This window comes from Pseudophryne corroboree, chromosome 6 (genome assembly GCF_028390025.1).
Source record: "Pseudophryne corroboree isolate aPseCor3 chromosome 6, aPseCor3.hap2, whole genome shotgun sequence".
In the NCBI taxonomy this organism is placed as follows: Eukaryota; Metazoa; Chordata; class Amphibia; order Anura; family Myobatrachidae; genus Pseudophryne; species Pseudophryne corroboree.
Genome location: NC_086449.1, coordinates 538,154,031 through 538,178,245, shown reverse-complemented (window position 1 = coordinate 538,178,245; position 24,215 = coordinate 538,154,031). Strand labels below are relative to the sequence as shown.

The window sequence follows — 24,215 nt, the reverse complement described above, 5'->3', positions numbered from 1 at the left end:
ACAGGTAGGTACAGCAGTGGCCTACCATACTGCTATAAGTATATATATATAGTATACTGGTGGACACTGTCAGCAAACTGCAAAACTAAAATGCACCACAGGTATAGAATGTAGATGGATAGTATACTTAATGGATGACGAGTGACGACACACAGGTAGGTACAGCAGTGGCCTACCGTACTGCTATAAGTATATATATAGTATACTGGTGGACACTGTCAGCAAACTGCAAAACTAAAATGCACCACAGGTAGATGGATAGTATACTTAATGGATGACGAGTGACGACACAGAGGTAGGTACAGCAGTGGCCTACCGTACTGCTATAAGTATATATATAGTATACTGGTGGACACTGTCAGCAAACTGCAAAACTAAAATGCACCACAGGTAGATGGATAGTATACTTAATGGATGACGAGTGACGACACAGAGGTAGGTACAGCAGTGGCCTACCGTACTGCTATAAGTATATATATAGTATACTGTGGACACTGTCAGCAAACTGCAAAACTAAAATGCACCACAGGTAGATGGATAGTATACTTAATGGATGATGAGTGACGACACAGAGGTAGGTACAGCAGTGGCCTACCGTACTGCTATAAGTATATATATAGTATACTGGTGGACACTGTCAGCAAACTGCAAAACTAAAATGCACCACAGGTAGATGGATAGTATACTTAATGGATGACGAGTGACGACACACAGGTAGGTACAGCAGTGGCCTACCGTACTGCTATAAGTATATATATATAGTATACTGGTGGACACTGTCAGCAAACTGCAAAACTAAAATGCACCACAGGTATAGAATGTAGATGGATAGTATACTTAATGGATGACGAGTGACGACACACAGGCAGGTACAGCAGTGGCCTACCGTACTGCTATAAGTATATATATAGTATACTGGTGGACACTGTCAGCAAACTGCAAAACTAAAATGCACCACAGGTAGATGGATAGTATACTTAATGGATGACGAGTGACGACACAGAGGTAGGTACAGCAGTGGCCTACCGTACTGCTATAAGTATATATATAGTATACTGGTGGACACTGTCAGCAAACTGCAAAACTAAAATGCACCACAGGTAGATGAATAGTATACTTAATGGATGACGAGTGACGACACAGAGGTAGGTACAGCAGTGGCCTACCGTACTACTATAAGTATATATTTATAGTATACTGGTGGACACTGTCAGCAAACTGCAAAATTAAAATGCACCACAGGTGTAGAATGTAAATGGATAGTATACTTAATGGATGACGAGTGACGACACAGAGGTAGATACAGCAGTGGCCTACCGTACTGCTATAAGTATATATATATATAGTATACTGGTGGACACTGTCAGCAAACTGCAAAACTAAAATGCACCACAGGTAAAGAATGTAGATGGATAGTATACTTAATGGATGACGAGTGACGACACAAGGTAGGTACAGCAGAGGCCTACCGTACTGCTATAAGTATATATATATATATATATATATATAGTATACTGGTGGACACTGTCAGCAAACTGCAAAACTAAAATGCACCACAGGTATAGAATGTAGATGGATAGTATACTTAATGGATGACGAGTGACGACACAGAGGTAGGTACAGCAGTGGCCTACCGTACTGCTATAAGTATATATATAGTATACTGGTGGACACTGTCAGCAAACTGCAAAACTAAAATGCACCACAGGTAGATGGATAGTATACTTAATAGATGACGAGTGACGACACAGAGGTAGGTACAGCAGTGGCCTACCGTACTGCTATAAGTATATATATAGTATACTGTGGACACTGTCAGCAAACTGCAAAACTAAAATGCACCACAGGTAGATGGATAGTATACTTAATGGATGACGAGTGACGACACAGAGGTAGGTACAGCAGTGGCCTACCGTACTGCTATAAGTATATATATAGTATACTGGTGGACACTGTCAGCAAGCTGCAAAACTAAAATGCACCACAGGTAGATGGATAGTATACTTAATGGATGACGAGTGACGACACACAGGTAGGTACAGCAGTGGCCTACCGTACTGCTATAAGTATATATATATATATATATAGTATACTGGTGGACACTGTCAGCAAACTGCAAAACTAAAATGCACCACAGGTATAGAATGTAGATGGATAGTATACTTAATGGATGACGAGTGACGACACACAGGTAGGTACAGCAGTGGCCTACCGTACTGCTATAAGTATATATATAGTATACTGGTGGACACTGTCAGCAAACTGCAAAACTAAAATGCACCACAGGTAGATGGATAGTATACTTAATGGATGACGAGTGACGACACAGAGGTAGGTACAGCAGTGGCCTACCGTACTGCTATAAGTATATATATAGTATACTGGTGGACACTGTCAGCAAACTGCAAAACTAAAATGCACCACAGGTAGATAAATAGTATACTTAATGGATGACGAGTGACGACACAGAGGTAGGTACAGCAGTGGCCTACCGTACTACTATAAGTATATATTTATAGTATACTGGTGGACACTGTCAGCAAACTGCAAAATTAAAATGCACCACAGGTGTAGAATGTAGATGGATAGTATACTTAATGGATGATGAGTGACGACACAGAGGTAGATACAGCAGTGGCCTACCGTACTGCTATTAGTATATATATATAGTATACTGGTGGACACTGTCAGCAAACTGCAAAACTAAAATGCACCACAGGTATAGAATGTAGATGGATAGTATACTTAATGGATGATGAGTGACGACACAGAGGTAGGTACAGCAGTGGCCTACCGTACTGCTATAAGTATATATATATATATATATATATATATAGTATACTGGTGGACACTGTCAGCAAACTGCAAAACTAAAATGCACCACAGGTATAGAATGTAGATGGATAGTATACTTAATGGATGACGAGTGACGACACAGAGGTAGGTACAGCAGTGGCCTACCGTACTGCTATAAGTATATATATAGTATACTGGTGGACACTGTCAGCAAACTGCAAAACTAAAATGCACCACAGGTAGATGGATAGTATACTTAATGGATGACGAGTGACAACACAGAGGTAGGTACAGCAGTGGCCTACGGTACTGCTATATATAGTATACTGGTGGACACTGTCAGCAAACTGCAAAACTAAAATGCACCACAGGTATAGAATGTAGATGGATAGTATACTTAATGGATAACGAGTGACGACACAGAGGTAGGTACAGCAGTGGCCTACCGTACTGCTATAGTATATATAGTATACTGGTGGACACTGTGTCAGCAAACTGCAAAACTAAAATGCACCACAGGTATAGAATGTAGATGGATAGTATACTTAATGGATGACGACACAGAGGTAGGTACAGCAGTGCACTCTGCACTGTACTCCTCCTATATAATATTAATTATACTGGTGGTCCCCAGTCCCCACAATAAAGCAGCACACTGAGCACAGATATGGAGTGTTTTTCAGGCAGACAACGTATACTGGTGGTCACTGTCAGCAAAACTCTGCACTGTACTCCTGCTATAGCTGCTCCCCAGTCCCCACAATTAAGCAGTGTGAGCACTCAGCACAGATATATTATGCAGCACACTGAGCACAGATTTGGTATGGAGCGTTTTTTTCAGGCAGAGAACGGATAAAAAAACTGGTGGTCACTTATCAGCAAAACTCTGCACTGTACTCCTCCTAACAGCTGCTCCCCAATCCTCCCCACAAATAAGAAATAAACCAATCAACTTCTACAATAAACGGAGAGGACGCCAGCCACGTCCTCTCCCTATCATCTCCAATGCACGAGTGAAAATGGCGGCGACGCGCGGCTGCTTATATAGAATCCGAATCTCGCGAGAATCCGACAGCGGGATGATGACGTTCGGGCGCGCTCGGGTTAGCCGAGCAAGGCGGAAGGTTCTAACCTGCCTCGGACCCGTATATAAAAGGTGAAGTTCGGGGGGGTTCGGTTTCCGAGAAACCGAACCCACTCATCGCTATTTAAAACGTGGAGAACTGTGAGAAATCCTGAAGAAGCGTGACAATTATTGAAAGTCTTTTTTTGGGACATTTCATCAGTAATGTCTTGTGATATCTGTTTACATGGTGGTAGCGCCTAAGGTGTATTCAAAATCTCTCGCTTTATATCAGTTTCTATTGGTGATTGGGAATCACTAAAATTCATCTGGGCAGCTTCTTTCCACTAAGCGCTATTTTCTGTTCCATCAATACATTCTTTGCACTTGTATTACTGACTCTGGGAGCACCACCAACATACACATACATATACACAATAGATACCCATAATAGGGATCATTTATTTGTTACATATTGTTGGTCTCTGTGAAGGCATATGAAAAACCCTCCGCAAACAGAAATCCAATGCGGGCTCCAACCCCACTAAGCCTATATTTAAATGTAGTTAGTAGAGATATATAGTAATACAGGTTGAGTATCCCATATCCAAAATGCTTGGGACCAGAAGTATTTTGGATATCGGATTTTTCCGTGTTTTGGAATAATTGCATACCATAATGAGATATCATGGTGATGGGACCTAAGTCTAAGCACAGAATGCATTTATGTTTCATATACACCTTATACACACGGCCTGAAGGTCATTCTAGACAATATTTTTTTATAACTTTGTGCATTAAACAAAGTTTGTGTACGTACACACAATTCATTTATGTTTCATATACACCTTATACACACAGCCTGATGGTCATTTAATACAATATTTTTAATAACGTTGTGTATTACACAAAGTTTGTGTACATTTAGCCATCAGAAAACAAAGGTTTCACTATCTCTGTCTCGCTAAAAAAACACGTATTTCGGAATATTCCGTATTTCGGAATATTTGGATATGGGATACTCAACCTGTAGTATAGATGCATATAGCAGAAAAAGGTTTGCAGCTTTAAAAAAAGTGGAAAACAATTTAAAATTTCACTACTGCTTAGATACTAAAGTTTTACCGAGCTGCACCTTTTTATATAGTGGTGACCTGAGAATTGCACACTGATCTCCAGGGATCGGTATGGGATCCCAGCGGTTGGGATCCCGGAGGTCAGGAGACCAATGCCGGGAACAGCTAGAATCCCGGCAGCATGTCCCCTTCCTTGCCTGTTTGCTGCGCTCACCATGCTTCAGGCCCGGTGGCGACCTTTGGTCACCACACTATTATATTCCTCCTTAGATGGTGGCTTGGACCACCACCTGAGTGGGAATACCGGGGCTGGGTTGGGATTCCAACCACCGGCATTTCCCCAGCTGTCGGGATTCCAGCATCGGTATCTTGACCGCCGGGATCCTGACAGCCGGTAATTTAACTGCATACCGATCTCCAGTATTGCTATCGAAATCTTAAAAGCTGCATTAGTGCCAATCCAAAATAGCCACTGAAATTGTAACTGTAGGTTTATAGGTAGCTGCATTCTTCATTTTTGTGGATTGAGATTGATCCACCCTGTCACAATGCATACTTACCAACTTTTTGTTTGAACCCTTCTGTAGAGTTTCTGGAGGGGAGATGCAGGAGGCCACTGTGGGGGATGTAACTGAACTGTTTGCTCAATTTGGCCACAATGCAATGTCTTGATATGTGGGAAAACACAAAGGGAGTGGGACCATGATGAAATATTTAGCGTCTTTGTCCCGTTCTAGTGTATTTCACCAGAAAATGGGCAGATGCAGGAGGAGGCTCTACTGTAGTCTTCTAGACTGTGGATACTCCCAAAATTCATGAGTTTCCTGGAGGTACCAGGAGACTAGTCAAGTACCTTACAATCCCACTGTCACAAAATGCTCTAGAGACCCCTGTCACAGACCCCATTACTTACCTATCTGGATGCTGTCAGGTCTTCTCCATGATGTGTTGTGGGTCTGCCTTTTCACTGATGGGAGATGCAAGTGGCTCCTGTGTCTTCTGTGATGGGCTTCCCACCAGTGTCAGTGTATGAGTGCCGCCCTGTGTGTCGGAGTCAGCTGACTGCTGCACTACCAAATGCAGATACTGGATCTACTCACCTGACTCTCCCAACCAATCCAAAGCCAGCAGGATCTATAAAGGGACTCCCTGAATTGCCAGTGGCCAGACTGTTTGTGCTTCTCAGTGTTAATTTCTGAGTATCTCTTGAGAAAAGCTAGCTCCTGTCTTTTATCCAGCCAGGTTCACTGCAATTCCACTTCCAACCTGTTTCAATACAGTTCCAGTTGCAGCCCAGTGCAGTACAATTCTGGTGTCACGATCCGGGTATCTGGACGCCATTTCTTACCCATCAGATGCCTCCTAAGGTTGGCTCAGCGCTCCAGGACCGGATCCCATCTGTTATCCTGATGTTTACATTCCTGTATCCTCTCCTGTCACTCTGAGACGCGGTCACAGTAAACGCCATATTACACCTGGCATGGCGTCTCCCGCGGCCTCCGCCGCCGTCCCTGAGCTTCTGCATGCAGAGTGTCTGAGTGGCGATTACGTCAGCCGCGGCCTCCGCTGTGTCCGCGTGGTTGGATGTGCACCTGTCAGCTTGGCGCCTCCTGTCTCCGGTGGCCGGCGCCGCCATTACTGTTTTCATTACCACATGGATTACAAACCAAACCTCCCTCCAAGTGTCTGCATGGGCGCAGCCATCTTGGATTCTGTCAGCTGATCATTTCCACCAATCTGTTCTCAGTATTGATAATCTGCATAATTGCCTAGCCAACCCCTTCCTTGCTGCAGGTATAAATACACTGTGCCTGAGCAAGGAAGGCGTCAGTGCTTTGGTTGTCAAACCTAGTTCCTGTTTGTCTCTCTCCTGTGATTGTCTTCCAGGTTCCAGCTCCTGTCTCAAGACTTCCACCATAGAGACCCGCACCAGCATTCCACCTGCGGTGTAGCCTGACTCTCCGATCCATTTTGGATTCATCTGTTTCCAGCTACAACATTACCTGCTTCCAGCCCAGCTTCCAGCAGAGTACAGCTTCTCTTAAAGGGCCGGTGTCCTTTCTACAGTTTACCACTCTCCACCGGTATTATAATTTCACCGCTCTCAAACTCCTAACTTCAGCTCATATTTCATCGCTCCCAAGTTCATTTATTATTTAACTGGTTCCAGCCAGTATCCACTCCGTGCCAACAACAGTCTGGTTCCAGCCAGTATCCACAGCAGCCGTTTTATCTACAGCAGCCCAGCTTTTCCTGGAACACCAGCTGGTACAATCCTGGGTTATCTCCATTGCTACAGTCGGGCCTGGTAAGGACTTCCATCTAGAAGATTATAAGAACTATCTCACACTACCAGTGCCCTGTGGCTCCTGCCACCCTGTAGTTCCCAGGAACTGTATTTAATCTTTGCTGACTTTTATGTTTCTTTTACTGCTACTGTGATGCATGGAGTTTGTCATAAATAAACATCAATGACTTTTATTCAAGTTGTCGTGGTCACGCCTTCGGGCGGTTCTTCTTCATGTTACTTACATGTCCAGGGGTCTGATACAACCTCCCAGGTTCCGGTACATCTCAGCCCCTACAACTGAGGCTGCCTCCCGTCAGCTCAGGCCCTCAGTTGTGACATCTGGTTTCAGTCCAGTTCACAGCAAATCTGGTTTCAACCCGGTTCAATGTAAATCTGGTTCCAGCCTGCTTCAGAGCAATTTTGGTTGTGCCTGGTTCACAGAAAAACCAGTTCTATCCCTGTTCACAGCAATTCCAGTTCCAGCATGGTTCAGCGCAGTTCTGGTTACAGCTCAATTCAGTGCAATTCCGGTTACTGCTCAGTTCATTGCAATTCCGGTTCCAGCTCAGTTCACAACTAGTTCAGTGAAATTCCAGTTCCAGTCTGTTTCAGAGCAAAACTGGTTCCAGCCTGGTTCAGTGCAATTGTGTTTCCAGCCTGGTTAAGAGCAATTCCAGTTCCAGCCCAGTGCATATCAAATCCAGTTCCAGCCCATTTCACAACAAATTTGGTTTCAGCTTGGTTCAGTGCAATTTTGGTTCCAGCTTGTTTCAATGTAATTTCGGTTCCATCCCAGGTCAGAGCAATTCCGGCTCCAGCCCAGTTTAATATATTTATGGTTCCAACCTGGTCTACTACAATTCCAGTTCCAGCATGGTTCAGAGCAATTCTGGTTCCAGCCTGGTTCAGTGCAATTCTTGTTCCAGCCCAGTTCAGTACAATTCTGGTTCCAGCCCTGTTCACAACAAATATGGTTCCAACCCAGTTGAATGTAAATCTGGTTCCAGCCCAGTTCAATGTAAATCCAGTTCCAGTCCAGTCCAGTACAATTCTGTTTCTAGCCTGGTTCAGAGCAATTTTGGTTCCAACCTGGTTCACAGCAAATCTACTTTCAGCCCAGCTCACAGCAAATCTGGTTGTAGCATGGTTCAGTGCAATTATTTTTCCAGCCCATGCCAGTGCAATACCAGTTCCAGCCCAGCTGCCAGCAATTACAGTTCTAGCCTGGTTCAGCACAATTCTGGTTCTAGCACAGTTTAGTGCAATTACAGTTCCAGCCCGGTTCACAGCAAATCCAGTTACAGCCCAGTTCAGTGCAATTCCGATGCCAGTCTGGTTCACATCAAAACTGGTATCAGCCCAGTTCAGTGAAATTCTGGTTACAACGTGGTCCACTGCAATACAAACTTCTGGTTCTAGACCGGTTCACAGTAATTCTAGTTCCAGCCTGGTTTTGCACAATTCTGGTTCAAGTCTGGTTCACTGTAAATCCAGTTCTAGCTCAGTTCACAGCAATTCTGGTTTCAGTCCAGTTCACAACATATCTGGTTCCAACACAGTTTAGTGCAATTCCGGTACCAGTCCAGTCCAGTGCAATTTTGGTTTTGGCCCAGTCCAGTGCAATTCTAGTTCCAGTCCAGTTCACAGCAAATCTGGATCAAGCCTAGTCCACAGCAGATCTGGTTCCAGCCCAGTCCAGTGCAATTCTGGTTCTAGAGTGGTCCAGAGCAATTCGAGTCAAAGCCTAGTTCAGTGCAATTTTGGTTCCAGTCTGGTTCAGTGGAATTCTTTTCAGCCCAGTACTAAGTACTACTGGTCCCAAGTCCAGTCTAAAGACTATTTTCCCAACCCTACTTCTACAGACTCTGTGTACTCCAAGTTATGAACCTTGGTCACTCAAGTCTTCCACTGGTCCCAGACCTCTCGTCTGACCAAAACCTGACACACCTAGTCAGTTTCCCACTGCTGCTTCTCGATTTGTTCTCGTTCTTACACAGTGTTAATGTTCTCCTCAGGAGTGCCATCTAACTTTTCACTATCTCCACCTGGGTTCCACTCCATGAGTAGGAACTTTATCAAGCCACCAAGCTTCTTTCATACAGTCTATCATTCCATTATAACCCCAGACTCCAGACCAGGAACACAAACTCATACGGACATGAAACCCACTGGGCATACGCGCAGAATAGGCATGTGCCACTGCCTAGTTCCTATGGCTTCTTTAAGAGGAATAATTACCTTGTTAAATTTTGAGTGCAGTCTTGGAAAAAAGTAAAGCCAAACCACACCAAACCAAACCAAACCAAACCAAACCAAACCATTGCACTCAGTAGCAATTAAGGAAAAATAAGCATCTATTGAAACCAATATACAGTACTGTATTTCGCCAACGATATCATAGTAAAAACTAAAGATCTGCACTGGCCCAAATCTGGGTTTTGGGTTTGGTTTTGGATCTGTATCTCCTTCGTGTTTTGGATCTGTATTGGTTTTGCCCCAACTGCCCTTGTGGGATTTGGTTTTGCATCTGTATTTTTTTTAAATCATAAAAACAGCTAAAATCACAGATTTTTTTCCTGTTTTTATTCCTACAGTATTATTAACCTCAATGACATTCATTTCCACTCATTTACAGTCAATTTTCACCATGTCACAGCTCACAATATTGTTTTCATCAATTTTAGCCCAAAGACTGCAGTGAGCTGGCTGGTTACTTACTGACAGAGCAGCAGTGCAAACATACAGACATTGCGATACAGCAGTGCAAAAATTAAAAGTGGTCTAAGATAGAATTGTCCTTGAGTCCTCCCTCCCACCCTTATGTTGGATATTAAAAATGACCTGTACAATGTAACAAACCAAGCACTTCAGTGACATGGACTGACACTTTTGTGGCTGAAGTGCTTGTTTTGTTCTTTTTTGGTCTTATGCCCAGGCATCACAATGGCTTTCTTTTTATCATGGGTAAGAACTGCACTGGTGGATGACTTACACACACAACATCATCAACATTCTCAGTGTCAGATAGTAGTAGTATACACATATCCCCCTCATCCTGTTCCACTTCCACACATGAATTTGTATTGTGCCCTCATCACCATCTTTACGTGTACTGCTCCCCACATGTATAGATGGCGGAGACATGATGGAACGAGGTGAAAGAGGCTTCTCTATGAGGACAGCGTGAGAAATTTAAGACTCACACATAGCTTACATGGATACCCCTAAACGTTCCTCAGGAATGTGTGATGGTTCTGAATGCACAGTTTGTTCTACTGCTTTAGTTGTTTTAATTTTTTGACACCTTTTCTAGACTCTGAGTGAAATGTTCTTGTCTCATCATGAGAATCAAAAGAAGATGCCTCATTGACAGTTGCAGAACCACCACTTTTGTCTTTCTTTCCTTGTCACTTCATATCTATTAAGTATCAATAAACACGAGCAAAGTGGGGTACAGCACACACCACACATTGTCCAAAAAGTTTACCACCTAGAGTGTCACAATAGGTTTATTAGTCAGAAATAGTAATCAAACACTGAGGTTTGCTTTCACCAACACTGTCGCACAATACCTGTATGAGTATGAAAATATATTACTGTGGTGCCACGTTTGCTAACAGTGTCGCAAAATACGTGTGTGAGTCAGAAATAGTAATTGAACACTATGGTTTCATTTCACCAACAGTGTTAGAATTACAGTGTATTTTAGGCTTTTTAGCTTTTATTAAATTCATTTTACGCTGGGGCGGAGTCAGATCATCCCAGGGTGGACAGAGAGCCCCTTGTCAGATGCACCAGATGACAGACAAAGCACCCCTGGACTGATACTGATAGGACATACCAGTCACTGGATGTACACACAGTATACTGGGTTTTTAATTAAGACTGGGGCAGAACCCTTGGATGTATAGACAGAGCACCCCTAGGTGGACAGAGCACCCCTTGTCACATACAACAAACAACAGGCAGAGCACTCGTGGACTGATACACCAGCCCTACAACAGCCACCAGCCCCACGCCCCATGCCAGACAACACAGCACTGAGACCAACATGTCCGTTCAGTACACTCTCCACAGCAGGAGTGAAAATGGTGCCGGTCACTGGGTCCTTTGTAGAATCCAAAACTCCCGCGAGAATTCGACAGCAGGATGAAGATGTTTTGCCTCATTTAGGGATCCAAGTCTGGCGGGAAATCCAGAGATGGACTTGGATCCAGACTTGGATTGAGATTGGAGTAGGAGGGTTAAAAATTGAAAAATAAACAATCTTTTCCATTATACAGTAGGTGACAGTCATTTCAATTATCTTAAAAGAGAAAGAAATGCAGTTGCAACTTAATATTTATTGTAATGAAGTCAGGGGACTTGAGAGCAGCAAGATTTACCTGGTACTACTTTTATTTCCCAGTCACCTGGATGCATTGCATTGCAATTGGGCCTAATCCACAGATGTATGGTTATGCATTTTCTGACTCTATGGGGTATATTTACTAAGCTCCCGATTTTGACCGAGATGCCGTTTTTTCTTCAAAGTGTCATCTCGGTTAATCTCGGTCATTTACTAAACACTAATCACGGCAGTGATGAGGGCATTCGTAATTTTTTGCTAGTTCAGGTAAAAAATTACGAATGAATACACCATCGGTCAAATTACGCCTGTTTAGATATGAATCTCGGTCATTTACTAAGAAGTGCAAAGCAAAAAAACACAAAACACTGCCGTGAAAAATTACAACTCGTAAAAAAGTCCTAAAAAAAACAGACCTGCTTTTTTTTCCCGTGATTTGAGATGCATGCAGGGATCCATGAGATCCGTGCATGTATATCAGTGGGAAGGGGTGGGAAAGTGCTTATTTTTGCCAAAAAAATTGCGTGGGGTCCCCCCTCCTAAGCATAACCAGCCTCGGGCTCTTTGAGCCGATCCTGGTTGCAGAAATATGGGGAAAAAAATGACAGGGGTTCCCCCATATTTAAGCAACCAGCATCGGGCTCTGCGCCTGGTCCTGGTCCCAAAAATACGGGGGACAAAAAGAGTAGGGGTCCCCCGTATTTTTAAAACCAGCACCGGGCTCCACTAGCTGGACAGATAATGCCACAGCCGGGGGTCACTTTTATACAGCGCCCTGCGGCCGTGGCATCAAAAATCCAACTAGTCACCCCTGGCCGGGGTACCCTGGGGGAGTGGGGACCCCTTCAATCAAGGGGTCCCCCCCCCCCAGCCACCCAAGGGCCAGGGGTGAAGCCCGAGGCTGTCCCCCCCCATCCAATGGGCTGCGGATGGGGAGGCTGATAGCCATTTGTGATAATGAAAAGATATTGTTTTTAGTAGCAGTACTACAAGTCCCAGCAAGCCTCCCCCGCATGCTGGTACTTGGAGAACCACAAGTACCAGCATGCGGCGGAAAAACGGGCCCGCTGGTACCTGTAGTACTACCACTAAAAAAATACCCAAAAAAACACAAGACACACACACCGTGAAAGTATAATTTTATTACATACATACACACATACATACATACTTACCTTATGTTCTCACGCAGGTCGGTCCTCTTCTCCAGTAGAATCCAAGGGCTACCTGTTGAAGAAATTCTACTCACCAGATCCATGGGTCCAGGCTCCTCGGCAAATCCAGGGTTAATCCACGTACTTGAATAAATAAAAAAAAACGGTGTCCCGACCACGAACTGAAAGGGGACCCATGTTTGCACATGGGTCACCTTCCCACGAATGCCAGAAACCCACTTTGACTTCTGTCTAAGTGGGTTTCTTCAGCCAATCAGGGAGTGCCACGTTGTAGCACTCTCCTGATCAGCTGTGTGCTGCTGTCCTCACTGACAGGCGGCACACGGCAGTGTTACAATGTAGCGCCTATGCGCTCCATTGTAACCAATGCTGGGAACTTTCTGCTCAGCGGTGACGTCACTTTAGGTCAACCGCAGGGCAGAAAGTTCCCATCATTGGTTACAATGTAGCGCATAGGCGCTACATTGTAACACTGCCGTGTGCTGCCTGTCAGTGAGGACAGGAGCACACAGCTGATCAGGAGAGTGCTACAACGTGGCACTCCCTGATTGGCTGAAGAAACCCACTTAGTCAGAAGGCAAAGTGGGTTTCTGGCATTCGTGGAAAGGTGACCCATGTGCAAACATGGGTCACCTTTCAGTTCGAGGTCGGGCAACCGTTTTTTTGTTTTATTCAAGTACGTGGATTATCCCTGGATTTGCCGAGGAGCCTGGACCACTGGATCTGGTGAGTAGAATTTCTTCAACAGGTAGCCCTTGGATTCTACTGGAGAAGAGGACCGACCTGCGTGAGAACATAAGGTAAGTATGTATGTATGTATGTGTGTATGTATGTAATAAAATTATACTTTCACGGTGTGTGTGTCTTGTGTTTTTTTGGGTATTTTTTTAGTGGTAGTACTACAGGTACCAGCGGGCCCGTTTTTCCGCCGCATGCTGGTACTTGTGGTTCTCCAAGTACCAGAATGCGGGGGAGGCTTGCTGGGACTTGTAGTACTGCTACTAAAAACAATATCTTTTCATTATCACAAATGGCTATCAGCCTCCCCATCCGCAGCCCATTGGATGGGGGGGGACAGCCTCGGGCTTCACCCCTGGCCCTTGGGTGGCTGGGGGGGGGACCCCTTGATTGAAGGGGTCCCCACTCCCCCAGGGTACCCCGGCCAGGGGTGACTAGTTGGATTTTTGATGCCACGGCCGCAGGGCACTGTATAAAAGTGACCCCCGGCTGTGGCATTATCTGTCCAGCTAGTGGAGCCCGGTGCTGGTTTTAAAAATACGGGGGACCCCTACTCTTTTTGTCCCCCGTATTTTTGGAACCAGGACCAGGCGCAGAGCCCGATGCTGGTTGCTTAAATATGGGGGAACCCCTGTCAATTTTGTCCCCATATTTCTGCAACCAGGATCGGCTCAAAGAGCCCGAGGCTGGTTATGCTTAGGAGGGGGGACCCCACGCATTTTTTTTTGGGGATTTTACATTGTTTAATTAAAAAAAAAAAAAATAAGAACCCCAGCACGGATCACACAGATCCGGCCGAGATTGATTGTAAAAAAAAACGGCAGTGTTTTGCTAATCACTGCCGTAAAAATAGGTAAAAAAAAACGAATGACATCGACATCGGAAGAAAAGAAAAACCCGAATACGACAGCTTAGTAAATCCATCGTAATCAATTCAAAAAGTTGCAGTTTTACACTGTCGATGTCATTCGTGATTGAACTTTGACCTTTTTTCGGAAATTACGAATCTTAGTAAATTTACCCCTATGTACGCAGACTGAGAAAATCTGTAAATGTCGCAGCCGCCGAGATTTGTATTGAGACCTACACTGGTATCTCTGCAAATCTCAGCAGCGATGTAATAGAAGCAACATCCGTTGCAGATATAGCAAGTCAATTATCAAAGTTCTGAGCTGTCCTATGGTTGTACAGCATGGCCACAGGAAGAAAGACACCAGAGCCACTGCAGATGCATACAGGATTGCAGTCGCTGTCTCAAAATGCCCCAAAGTGGTTTTGACACACCTGTGTATATGCCCCAAATGTCCGCTGCCTATAACTCACTTTGGGAAAAGATCCGCACTGTGACCGTCATCACAAAACCATCACAGCACATGCACAATGCAACCTAGAGGCATGCTCTGATAATCGCTCACCTGCAAAATAATTCAGTTTGCGTACATCCCTGAATCAGGCCCATTGTGTCTAGCAGCCAGAAATTTCCTTTTTTATCTTTAATGAAGGAAGAAAGCAGTACAGCCTCTTGTCTATTCATTATAGGGATTAATGCTCCTCCTTTGATGCAATGTGTTTACCATAATATAATATACTATAACAAACTGATCAACAAGAATCAACACAATTATTATTCAAAAGTTAATTCATGTATAAAATGAACAGGTTCCTGCATTGTATACTCACATGGTTAATGTCACTACTGCTGATGTCTTCCACTCATGATAATGTTTTGCTAAGAATCTATATCAAAGGATAGGCCTATGTAATTGTGCAAATGAAACAGGAGCTCTATTACTAATCCTGCAAGTATAGATGCAGTCAGTTATCCTAAAGTGATACTGCATGGTACAAATGGATGTGGTTCATAAAATAGACAGTCAATACGCCAACCCCAAATGGTCAACAAGTTAAAGGTCGACAGGGTCAAAAGGTCAACAAGTACAAAAGGTCGACCGGTATAAAAGGTTGACAGGGTCAAAAGGTCGATATACAAATGGTCGATGCAAGTTTTATTTTGTTTTTTAGGTATCATTTTGTATGTTTCACCATATAGGAGACAAACTAGTGGAAACAATGTACACCTGTGCAGGTTCGCTTTGCTCGCCACACTTTGGGCAAGGTGCCTCACTTTGATTCTGCTGTGCTCAGCACAGGTTACAATTCCCAATTGTAGTCCACATGGATGGTAAATGATGAAAAAGTAAAAAAAAGTTATTTAAAAAAAGCTTATGTCGACCATATGTGGGTCAACCATTGTCATGTCAAACTTTAGGACCTGTCTGCCATTTGAACCTGTCAACCTTAAGCACTGTATACCTTTTACTTGTAAACCTTTTGATCCTGTCAACTTTTTGCATGTTGACCATTTGGGGTCAACCGATTGATTGTCCATCTTTTTACTTTAGATCTATCAACCGGAAACCATTAGAAATCCAATATAGTGATTTGTAAATCAATTAGTAAATGTATAATCCAAAATGTGATTAGAAGGAGAAGAAACAAGACAATGCAAAGTATTTTAAACATATTAATAATGGTGTTTGCTTCTGTGTACTCATAAAAAATCATTAATGTGTCATGGAAGAAGGTATCTATATGAGAAGCATGGATACTATACATATTTGGGATTTAAATATTTATAATCCCTTTATTCATATACTTTGGATTTTTTTTAAGTTGTACAGTTAAACATAATGAGGGAAGACCGTATTTTAACTTATTAACATTGTATAAACAGAATAACACCTCTTGTGTAGTTGTGATTCATGACCTAATAAGGAGCAGGAAGTGACAAAGTGGACTACATGGTAGTCATCAGACTCAAATTAATTACAATTGAATTCCTCATTTGATAGTCTAAAGTAGGCTGAATGTTTGCATTATCATTATTTACTTGAATATATTATTGATGTATATAGTTCCTTTACTATATTCAAATTCCATACAGAAAATGAACTTGTTGTATTGACACATTCTTGTTCCGTGCTGTCAGTCATGTGATAAGCAACAATACATAAGGCATCCCCTAGATTGCCTGTTTACCATTGTATTTTTAAATCTATCTTTATTGAATGCCAACAAAACACTACTAATGCTACCTTATAGCAACATTTATTTGTTGTGTTCAAGCACCTTATTCCTCACTGCTCGAGACAAGTGGAGAGTAAAGGAAGGACACATCTATAGTAAACTCCTTGTGCTATTATAGCTTTAACCTCAAGTAATTGTTACTATACTGTAGGAATTTGACTTACTTTTTATCTTGTTGTGATCAAGATGAAGACGCTCCAGGTGACCATTAACAGCGGGCACAGATGTCAGTTCATTGTATGACAATTGTAAGTCTAACATAGACGTTATGTTAAATACATTAGTTGGTATGCCAGCATCTGATAATTTGTTGTAGTTCAGCCTAAGAAAAGCGATTTTGGGTATTTTATTAAAGTAGTCATTAGGGATTGACTCAATGTTATTGTTGTCCAAGTACAACTGTACAGTGTTAGATGGAAGGCCTGAAGGCATTTTCTTGAGTGAATTCTTTGCTACATTGAGCTGCATCAGGCTCTTGAGTCCTGTTAATGCATCAGCTTGAAAGGAACCATCTGTGAGCTTGTTGTGGTGCATGTCCAGTAAAGTGAGGTTTTCTAAATTGCTAAAAACACCTTCAGGAATCTTTGAGATTTTGTTCCTTACCAAACGAAGCTGCTCCAGGCTGCTTGGGAATGGTCCGGGAACTCCTTCTAAATCATTATCCTCTAAAAATAGGTAAAGCAAATTTTTCATACTCTTAAAAACATTCTTATCAATATTTTGATTGGTGATCTTGTTCTTGTTTAGAGTAATCCATCTTAGTTCAGTAGCATTTGCAAATGATTTTTCTTTGAGTGACTCAATAGCATTATTATGCAGGTATAGGTACCAAATTCTTGATGGGATAAGCGGTACTTCCTTCAGACCTTTGTTTTCACAATACAAAGCACGTGGGAAATTATGAGGACAAAAGCATTCTTTTGGACAATCATTGGCAATTAAATGATAAGGTTCCACATCAAAATAATCATATCCCTGAGTCTCCACAAGAGGAACAAAAATGGCCAAATAAAAAATCAAAGTTCCATAAATTGCATGTGTATCCATTGCCGACCTTAAAGAATGATAATAAGTAATGTTATTTAGCTTGTTATGACAATGACGAAAAGTATCCAGCTCTAATGAAGTCTGCAGCTTTAATATCAGGTTTCTTGAAGTCATACTTTGTTATAGTATTACATGTAGGCCTTACTACAATATGTTTCTGTCACATTGCATTGTGAAATGACTTCAGTGTATCTGTATAGACTATAGTCCATTCAGAGGACCAGCCAGATGTTTTACTCTTTTACATCATAGTCAAAGAGCTGCTTGAGTGAACCAGCTACATCATCTTTATTTACTTTTCCATTATCCCAAAAGGCTAACCAAACAAAGTTATTTTATTGCATCTTTCCACGAACTAGTGTGATGAGTGGGCAGTAAATTAGTCTAATGGGAACATAGAGAACATAGATTGAGTTGTTCAAATCAGATTATATTTAAAAATGTTTTCACATGTTATAGCTTTCTATTTCCCAGTATAAAAAGTCATCTGGATAAAATTGTCTATGAATATACTGTATTATGCACTAGCATAAAGGATCAAAGGGCATTTAAACAGCTGTTCCTTTTGTATGACTAAAACCTGGAGAAGTCTATGCAGATCCTTGCCCTCCAGCACTTTGAATACCCTTAGATAAACAATCATTTAGAATCATCTCTTAAAACATATTGCTTTAATTTCATTAACATTTTAGCAAAGAAAGCTATAAACAATGTATTATATTTATAAAAATGACTTTCAATAAAACATATTTCATATTTTTGTAGATATAACTTAGAAATAATAAATAATTTATCATACCAATAAAATAATACAGTGTATATTTAAATAGAAAGGACCTTAAGTGAAAATGACACATTTTACCTAAATATATACAGTATAAGCGCAGAATGTTATCGTCACATACTCAGTGCCTGAATGGCTGAATATGGTTTATTCTTATAAATGATGTAAAGTTCAAAGCCTCATTGGTAGAATTTAATTTGACTGTTGTTACATAACATTTGCAAAGCTATTACAATTATACAATGTGAATTACAGAATTTTGTACAATAAGTCACATGAATGACAGTTCTACATATCATTTTACAGCATAAACCTGGACTCGCTCCAAAAACATTCTGTACATTAGAGAATACTAGAACAACAAAAAAAGAATCAACAATTAGCATGATTACAATATAAAGATTTTACCTGAAAATGTCATCCTACTGTAGTAATAATGTAAAAAGTGTTGAATATACCTTACAATAGTGAGATGTAAAATTATTCCTCAAAATACTGTATCTGATTCCTGTTAGAATTCACCTTAAAGTGGAAACTCCTGGCTCTAAGCAAAATGTTTTGATTCTGTCCTTTGAGATTTAACTGCCTATTACATCAACTCTGTACTCTCCTTACACCCAGTCACAAGGTGATTCTGATGCTTCTAGAATAATATAGTACACAATAATCATAACCATTAGCCAGAATTTCCAATTTGCTGATGCTTTAGAGTTTAGCTTACCTCTGATTTCCTGACTGCTGATTTGGGCTGAACTCTGGTCAGACTATGACTGAAGTAAAATGCCTTAGTTTATGAATGCTGCCTGCCTGATATATATGCACCAGTGACTACAACAGTTAACCCATAAAGCTACTTAAGATACTTCAGCACATCACAAATACATTGCTGGAGGGCATTGTGTGCTAATCTGCCTTCTCATTTCAGTAAATGCCACACACAATGTTAAGCATTGGCAATATTTTATGTGCAATAGGTGTATTGTTGCTGCGCATTATTTGTAAAGTAACTCATAGTTATTCTGACAAGGTATAGTGATGCAACAAATCTACCTCATAGGTAATGCAGACATTAAACCAGTAACACGAATGTAGTTTTAGATATCAGAGAAATGAAGATGTTACTGAAATGCAAATACTGTAGACAAAAAAAAAATAACAGAAATAAAATGTGTATATAATAATCATTTTCTTAACAATTTTATCATGATATCATCACAGCAATATCTGACTGGGTGTCTGTGGCTTATGTTCATGTAGCATATGTATAAGTAAAATGCATATAAACACATTGAGGTTTAGTACTATGAGATGCACATGGGAATTAAGTACAGAAGAGCAGGCTCGGTTCTCAGATAACAAAGCCCACCCGAACTGCCTGGATCCAATTGAACCCGAGCTGGGACTTGGATTTCCCCCGTAGATCCCAAAATGAGGCAAAACATCATAATCCACCTGTCTGATCTCTTGGGTTTTGGAATCGGAAGCCAAATTTAAAAGTTCCATTGAAATCAATGGGCTGACCACTGATTGAATGAGAGAGTTGTTCTCATGGTTCTCAGCCAATAGGTTCCCTGCACTATAGCCAATCCGCACAGTATCTGACAAGCACTGTAAACTGCACTGTATCCGACCTGCATTGTATCTAACCCACACACTATACAACCTGAACTGTTTCGAACCCACACTGTATCTGATATCATTGTATGGAACTCACACTGTATTTGACCTGCACTGTAATCCGCACTGTGTCCGACCTGCACTGTATCCAACCCGCACTGTAAACTCTAATCTGCTCTGTATCTGACCCACACTGTATCCAACCCAGAGTATATCCGACCCGCACTGTAAACTGCATTGCACTTTATCTAACCTGTACTGTATCTGACTTGCACTGTAACCTTCCCTGTGTACAGAATGCTGTTTTTATGGTTGGGCAAATTTTGTGGTAGCTGCTCAACAAAAAGGCTGATTGATCTGGGCATTACATAGGTACAGGGTGCCAGTCATCAGTGGCTCAAGACCCCCAGGAGAGAAGTACAGATTAGGCATTGAGAATAGGCATGTGCACTTGTGGATTTTTTTTCTTTGCTGTTTGTTAACTACTGTATTACTCCTTTTGAGCAAGGATATTCCACTTACAATTTTTAGTACATTTCTGTGTTGTATTGTTTTCTATTGATAGTACTTGCAACTTGGTTCAATTGGTAATTGCTAATACATTGAAAAACATTTTTAAACAGAAATAACTGCCATGTGTTTGTGCCGCTACTCTGTTGCTTAGTATAGCCAGCCAGCCTTTGGCCTATATTGGTGAACAATATTGTGAGTTTGTGGTTGTCAAAATTTACTGGAAATGACTGGAAATTAATGTTATTGAGGTTAATAATACTTTAGGAACAAAAAAAAGACCCAAATATTAGAGACCTAATCTTTCTGAAGTCATTCATGTGTAGTCATTGCTAGAGATGTGCGCAGACTCCCGTGTTTTCTAACTCATTGTCATGTTTTGGTTTTACAAAACCACCCTCAACTGTTTTGGGTTTGATTTTGCATCTGGGTTTCTTTAAAAAGCAATAAAAATCAATAAAAACAGCTAAAATCATGTAACCTGGACCTGTTTTCTTTCTTATGGTGTTATTATTATCAATATCATGAAATTTCCAGTCCTTTCCAGCCAATTTTGACCACCTCACCATAAACCCTCCTCAGTGAAATAGCACCTGAAATCATGAGGGATTACATGCAATTCAATACCCAAGATTTGGTTTTTAAATCTGAGTTCCTAACTTGATGGAAGACCCAACTTGGGATTCGGTCCACTCAGATCCACAAAATTGATCCAAGTCAGACTCTGTTCTACTCGGATCAACAAATGTCAGGGGTGTTGGGTTTTAAACATAACCAAACTGCTAAGCTCTAGTTATTGTATATAAAAAAGAAATGGAAAGTGGAAAACAGGGGAATCTGCTTCTCCAGGAGCATGGGATAGCTTTACTGCTTCCACACAGTGGGTGGATTTATGCAAACAACAGACATAGAACCCACTATGAATGAAGAATACTAACAGTAAGTAGTATAAGGACTGCTGTTTCTTGTGTTGCAGTGTTTGTTTGTTTTTTGGCTTTAATTTTACACTGCAATTTAGTTTTCAGTTTGAACACACCACACCCAAATCTAACTCTCTCTGCACATGTTATATCTGCCCCCCATGCAGTGCACATGGTTTTGCCCAACTGCTAACAAATTTGCTGCTGCGAACAACTCTGAATTAGGCCCTAAATCTCACTTACAGCTGCATTAGCGTACTTCTCTGAATCTGGTCCTTACTCAGAACATGGGGGGGGGGTCTTTCCGACCCGTTCTCACACAGCTGTTCTTCGCTGCAGTGTGAATGGGTTGGAACTGTGGCTGAGTGGTGCCCTCATTGCACACGTGCGTCATTGCCCAGTGACGGCAGTCACCGGGCAACAACGCCAGGACCGAAGAAAGCGAACGCAGGCCCGATAGCAAGAAGATTGACAGCGGGATGGAGGATCGGGCCATCTACTCACTGTTTCCCGGGCATGGTAAGGCGAATTCAGGCATGTCCAGGCGTTTAAAAGGTGGATGTCTGACGTCACAGCCGGTACCTTCATCGCTGGATCCGTCGCACTGGGTAAATAGGTGCAGGGCTGGTCTTGTTTTGCAGGAAACTTTTTTAGCATAGCAGGGCTGCACAAGCGATCGCAGCCCTGCTATGCTAAAATGCACTCCCCCATAGGTGGCGTCAAGTTGATCGCACGAGCAGCAAAAAGTAGCTACGTGCGATCAACTCGGAATGACCCACATGGCTCAATGGGTCTGCTTATATAAGGCCTTAACTTCTACAGGTAACAACCATATTTTTGTGAATGCACTAACTGTCTAAGAAGTGATGGGAAGATTCAGGACACAACACCTAACTGGAAATTCCAGTACTGATCGGTCATGGTACTATAGGGAGAAATCTGAAATGGATAAAAGAAATTATACATCTCATTCACGGGAAAGCCTAAAGATTCTTCCTGATACTTCTGAGACACTTGGAAAGACGTTCCCTTTTTCTTCTCTTTCCTGTTTCATGCAAAAAGAGGAGGAAGCGGAGGTGCGATAACATGGAACGGGTATCGCAAAAGACGCTAGGGGGTAAATTTTCTAAAGATCGATTTCCATCTAATCTAAGTCAATGTTGTGTTTCAGGGGCTAAATCGCACATTTATTAACACTTAAAAATCGCTACCAAAAATTGTCTTTTAGTAAATGTGCGATGTAGCCCTCCTTGTTGATTAACTTAGATTACTTTCTCCCACTGGAGAGGTTCTAGAGTGGGTTTTACTGTGTGATGGTGATACACTGAAGAGGCAAAAGTTATAGGATAGCAGTATATAAAGGTGGAACCACTGTACTGTGATATCTTAGAAATGGCAAGACCCCATCAGTTGTAATCTGACTGACTCTCATGAGTCAGTTTGAACACCAGCTAAGCTGGCAAAGCGTGAGATTTATCAGAGTTCATGGTAGTGAGTGCCTGATAGATGGGACATTCCATTTCCAAAGTTGTGTTGACATTTAATATTCCTGGATCTATGTTGTCACGTGTGTATCAGGAATACCTTATGGGAGACATTACCATCCACCATGGACAGTGCAGTGGCCGATCACGGTGCTTAATGATCATGACCAGTGGAGTGTAGCCAGAATTGCCCATGGTAACAGATAAGCAACACTGGCTCAAATCACATCCACATTCAATGCAGGAGGTACTAGATACAAATCCAGCATGTCAGTACAGTGTCCTTTAGCTCCCATGGAATATGGGAGCAGAAGACCCACCAGAGTGTATCTGTTAACACTATGACACAGGACAGAGCACCTCACCAAGTCTTGTGACATCACTAAGTGGACTCTGGAGGACATGTGGCATGGTCTGATGAGTCATGGTTCCTTTTTTTTTGGGGGGGGGGGCGGGTTGGATTCAGGTGTGGTGCAGATCCCATGAGGCCATGGACCCTAGTTGTCAACAAGGCAGTATGCAGTCTGGTGGTGGTTCCCTAATGTTGTCAAGTGTGTTAACATGACATAGGTTGGGTCTGCTAGTCTGTCTGAACACATCATTGACCGGTAACCACTATATTGCAATTTTTTGTGACCATTTGCAGCACTTCATGTACCCCCACAATGGTGGAATATTTCCAGCTGAATAATGCACCATGTCATCTGTACCAGGTTGTTCAAAATTGATTTGAGGACCATTCTGGAGAGTTTCGATGAATGATGTAGCTACCACATTCACCCAACATGAACCCAATCAAGCATTTATGGGATGTTGTGAAGAGGTCCATTTACATCCAAGATTCTGCACATACATATACAGTATCAGGGAGCTGTGGGAAACTATCCAGATGGCAGGATCAACATCTCTCCAGAGGTCTTCTGTTCACTCGTGGAATTGATGCCATGTCCTACATGATACCAGGCACTTATCCCATGACTTTCGGCACTTCAATGTAATAAGGGACATGCAATGTGTTAACAGCCTTCCTTGCTCCTTTCTCAGATCTCCCAGTGGCTCAAGAGAGTCAATCCAGTTTTGGTTAAAAATGTGGTTGGGGTGAATGTTCAGTCATTATTAGGTATGGAAAATCCGAGGTACCCTTACTTTATTTTACAAAATAATATTTTGTATATCAAAGACTAGATAAAATATGTGAGCGGTTCCTCAGCAGGTGGTCAGCAATACCTACTTAAGGGACAGGATTTACTCCATGTCTATATTTTGAAGATAATGACCAC

The 24,215-nt window shown here is 42.0% G+C and overlaps 1 protein-coding gene across 1 annotated transcript in view; it reads right to left on the bottom strand.

Moving 5' to 3' along the window:
* The window catches only part of KERA (keratocan), a 71,696-nt gene extending 52,515 nt beyond the window's left edge, over nt 1-19,181 (bottom strand). Inside the window, exons 1-2 of the mRNA XM_063930499.1 lie at nt 19,126-19,181; nt 16,738-17,627 (exon numbers count right to left, since the gene is read on the bottom strand). Coding sequence (XP_063786569.1) covers nt 16,738-17,620 — 883 coding nt within the window. The 5' untranslated portion in view covers nt 17,621-17,627; nt 19,126-19,181. The remainder of the gene's footprint in view (nt 1-16,737; nt 17,628-19,125) is intronic.
* Nucleotides 19,182-24,215: the final 5,034 nt, after the last annotated feature.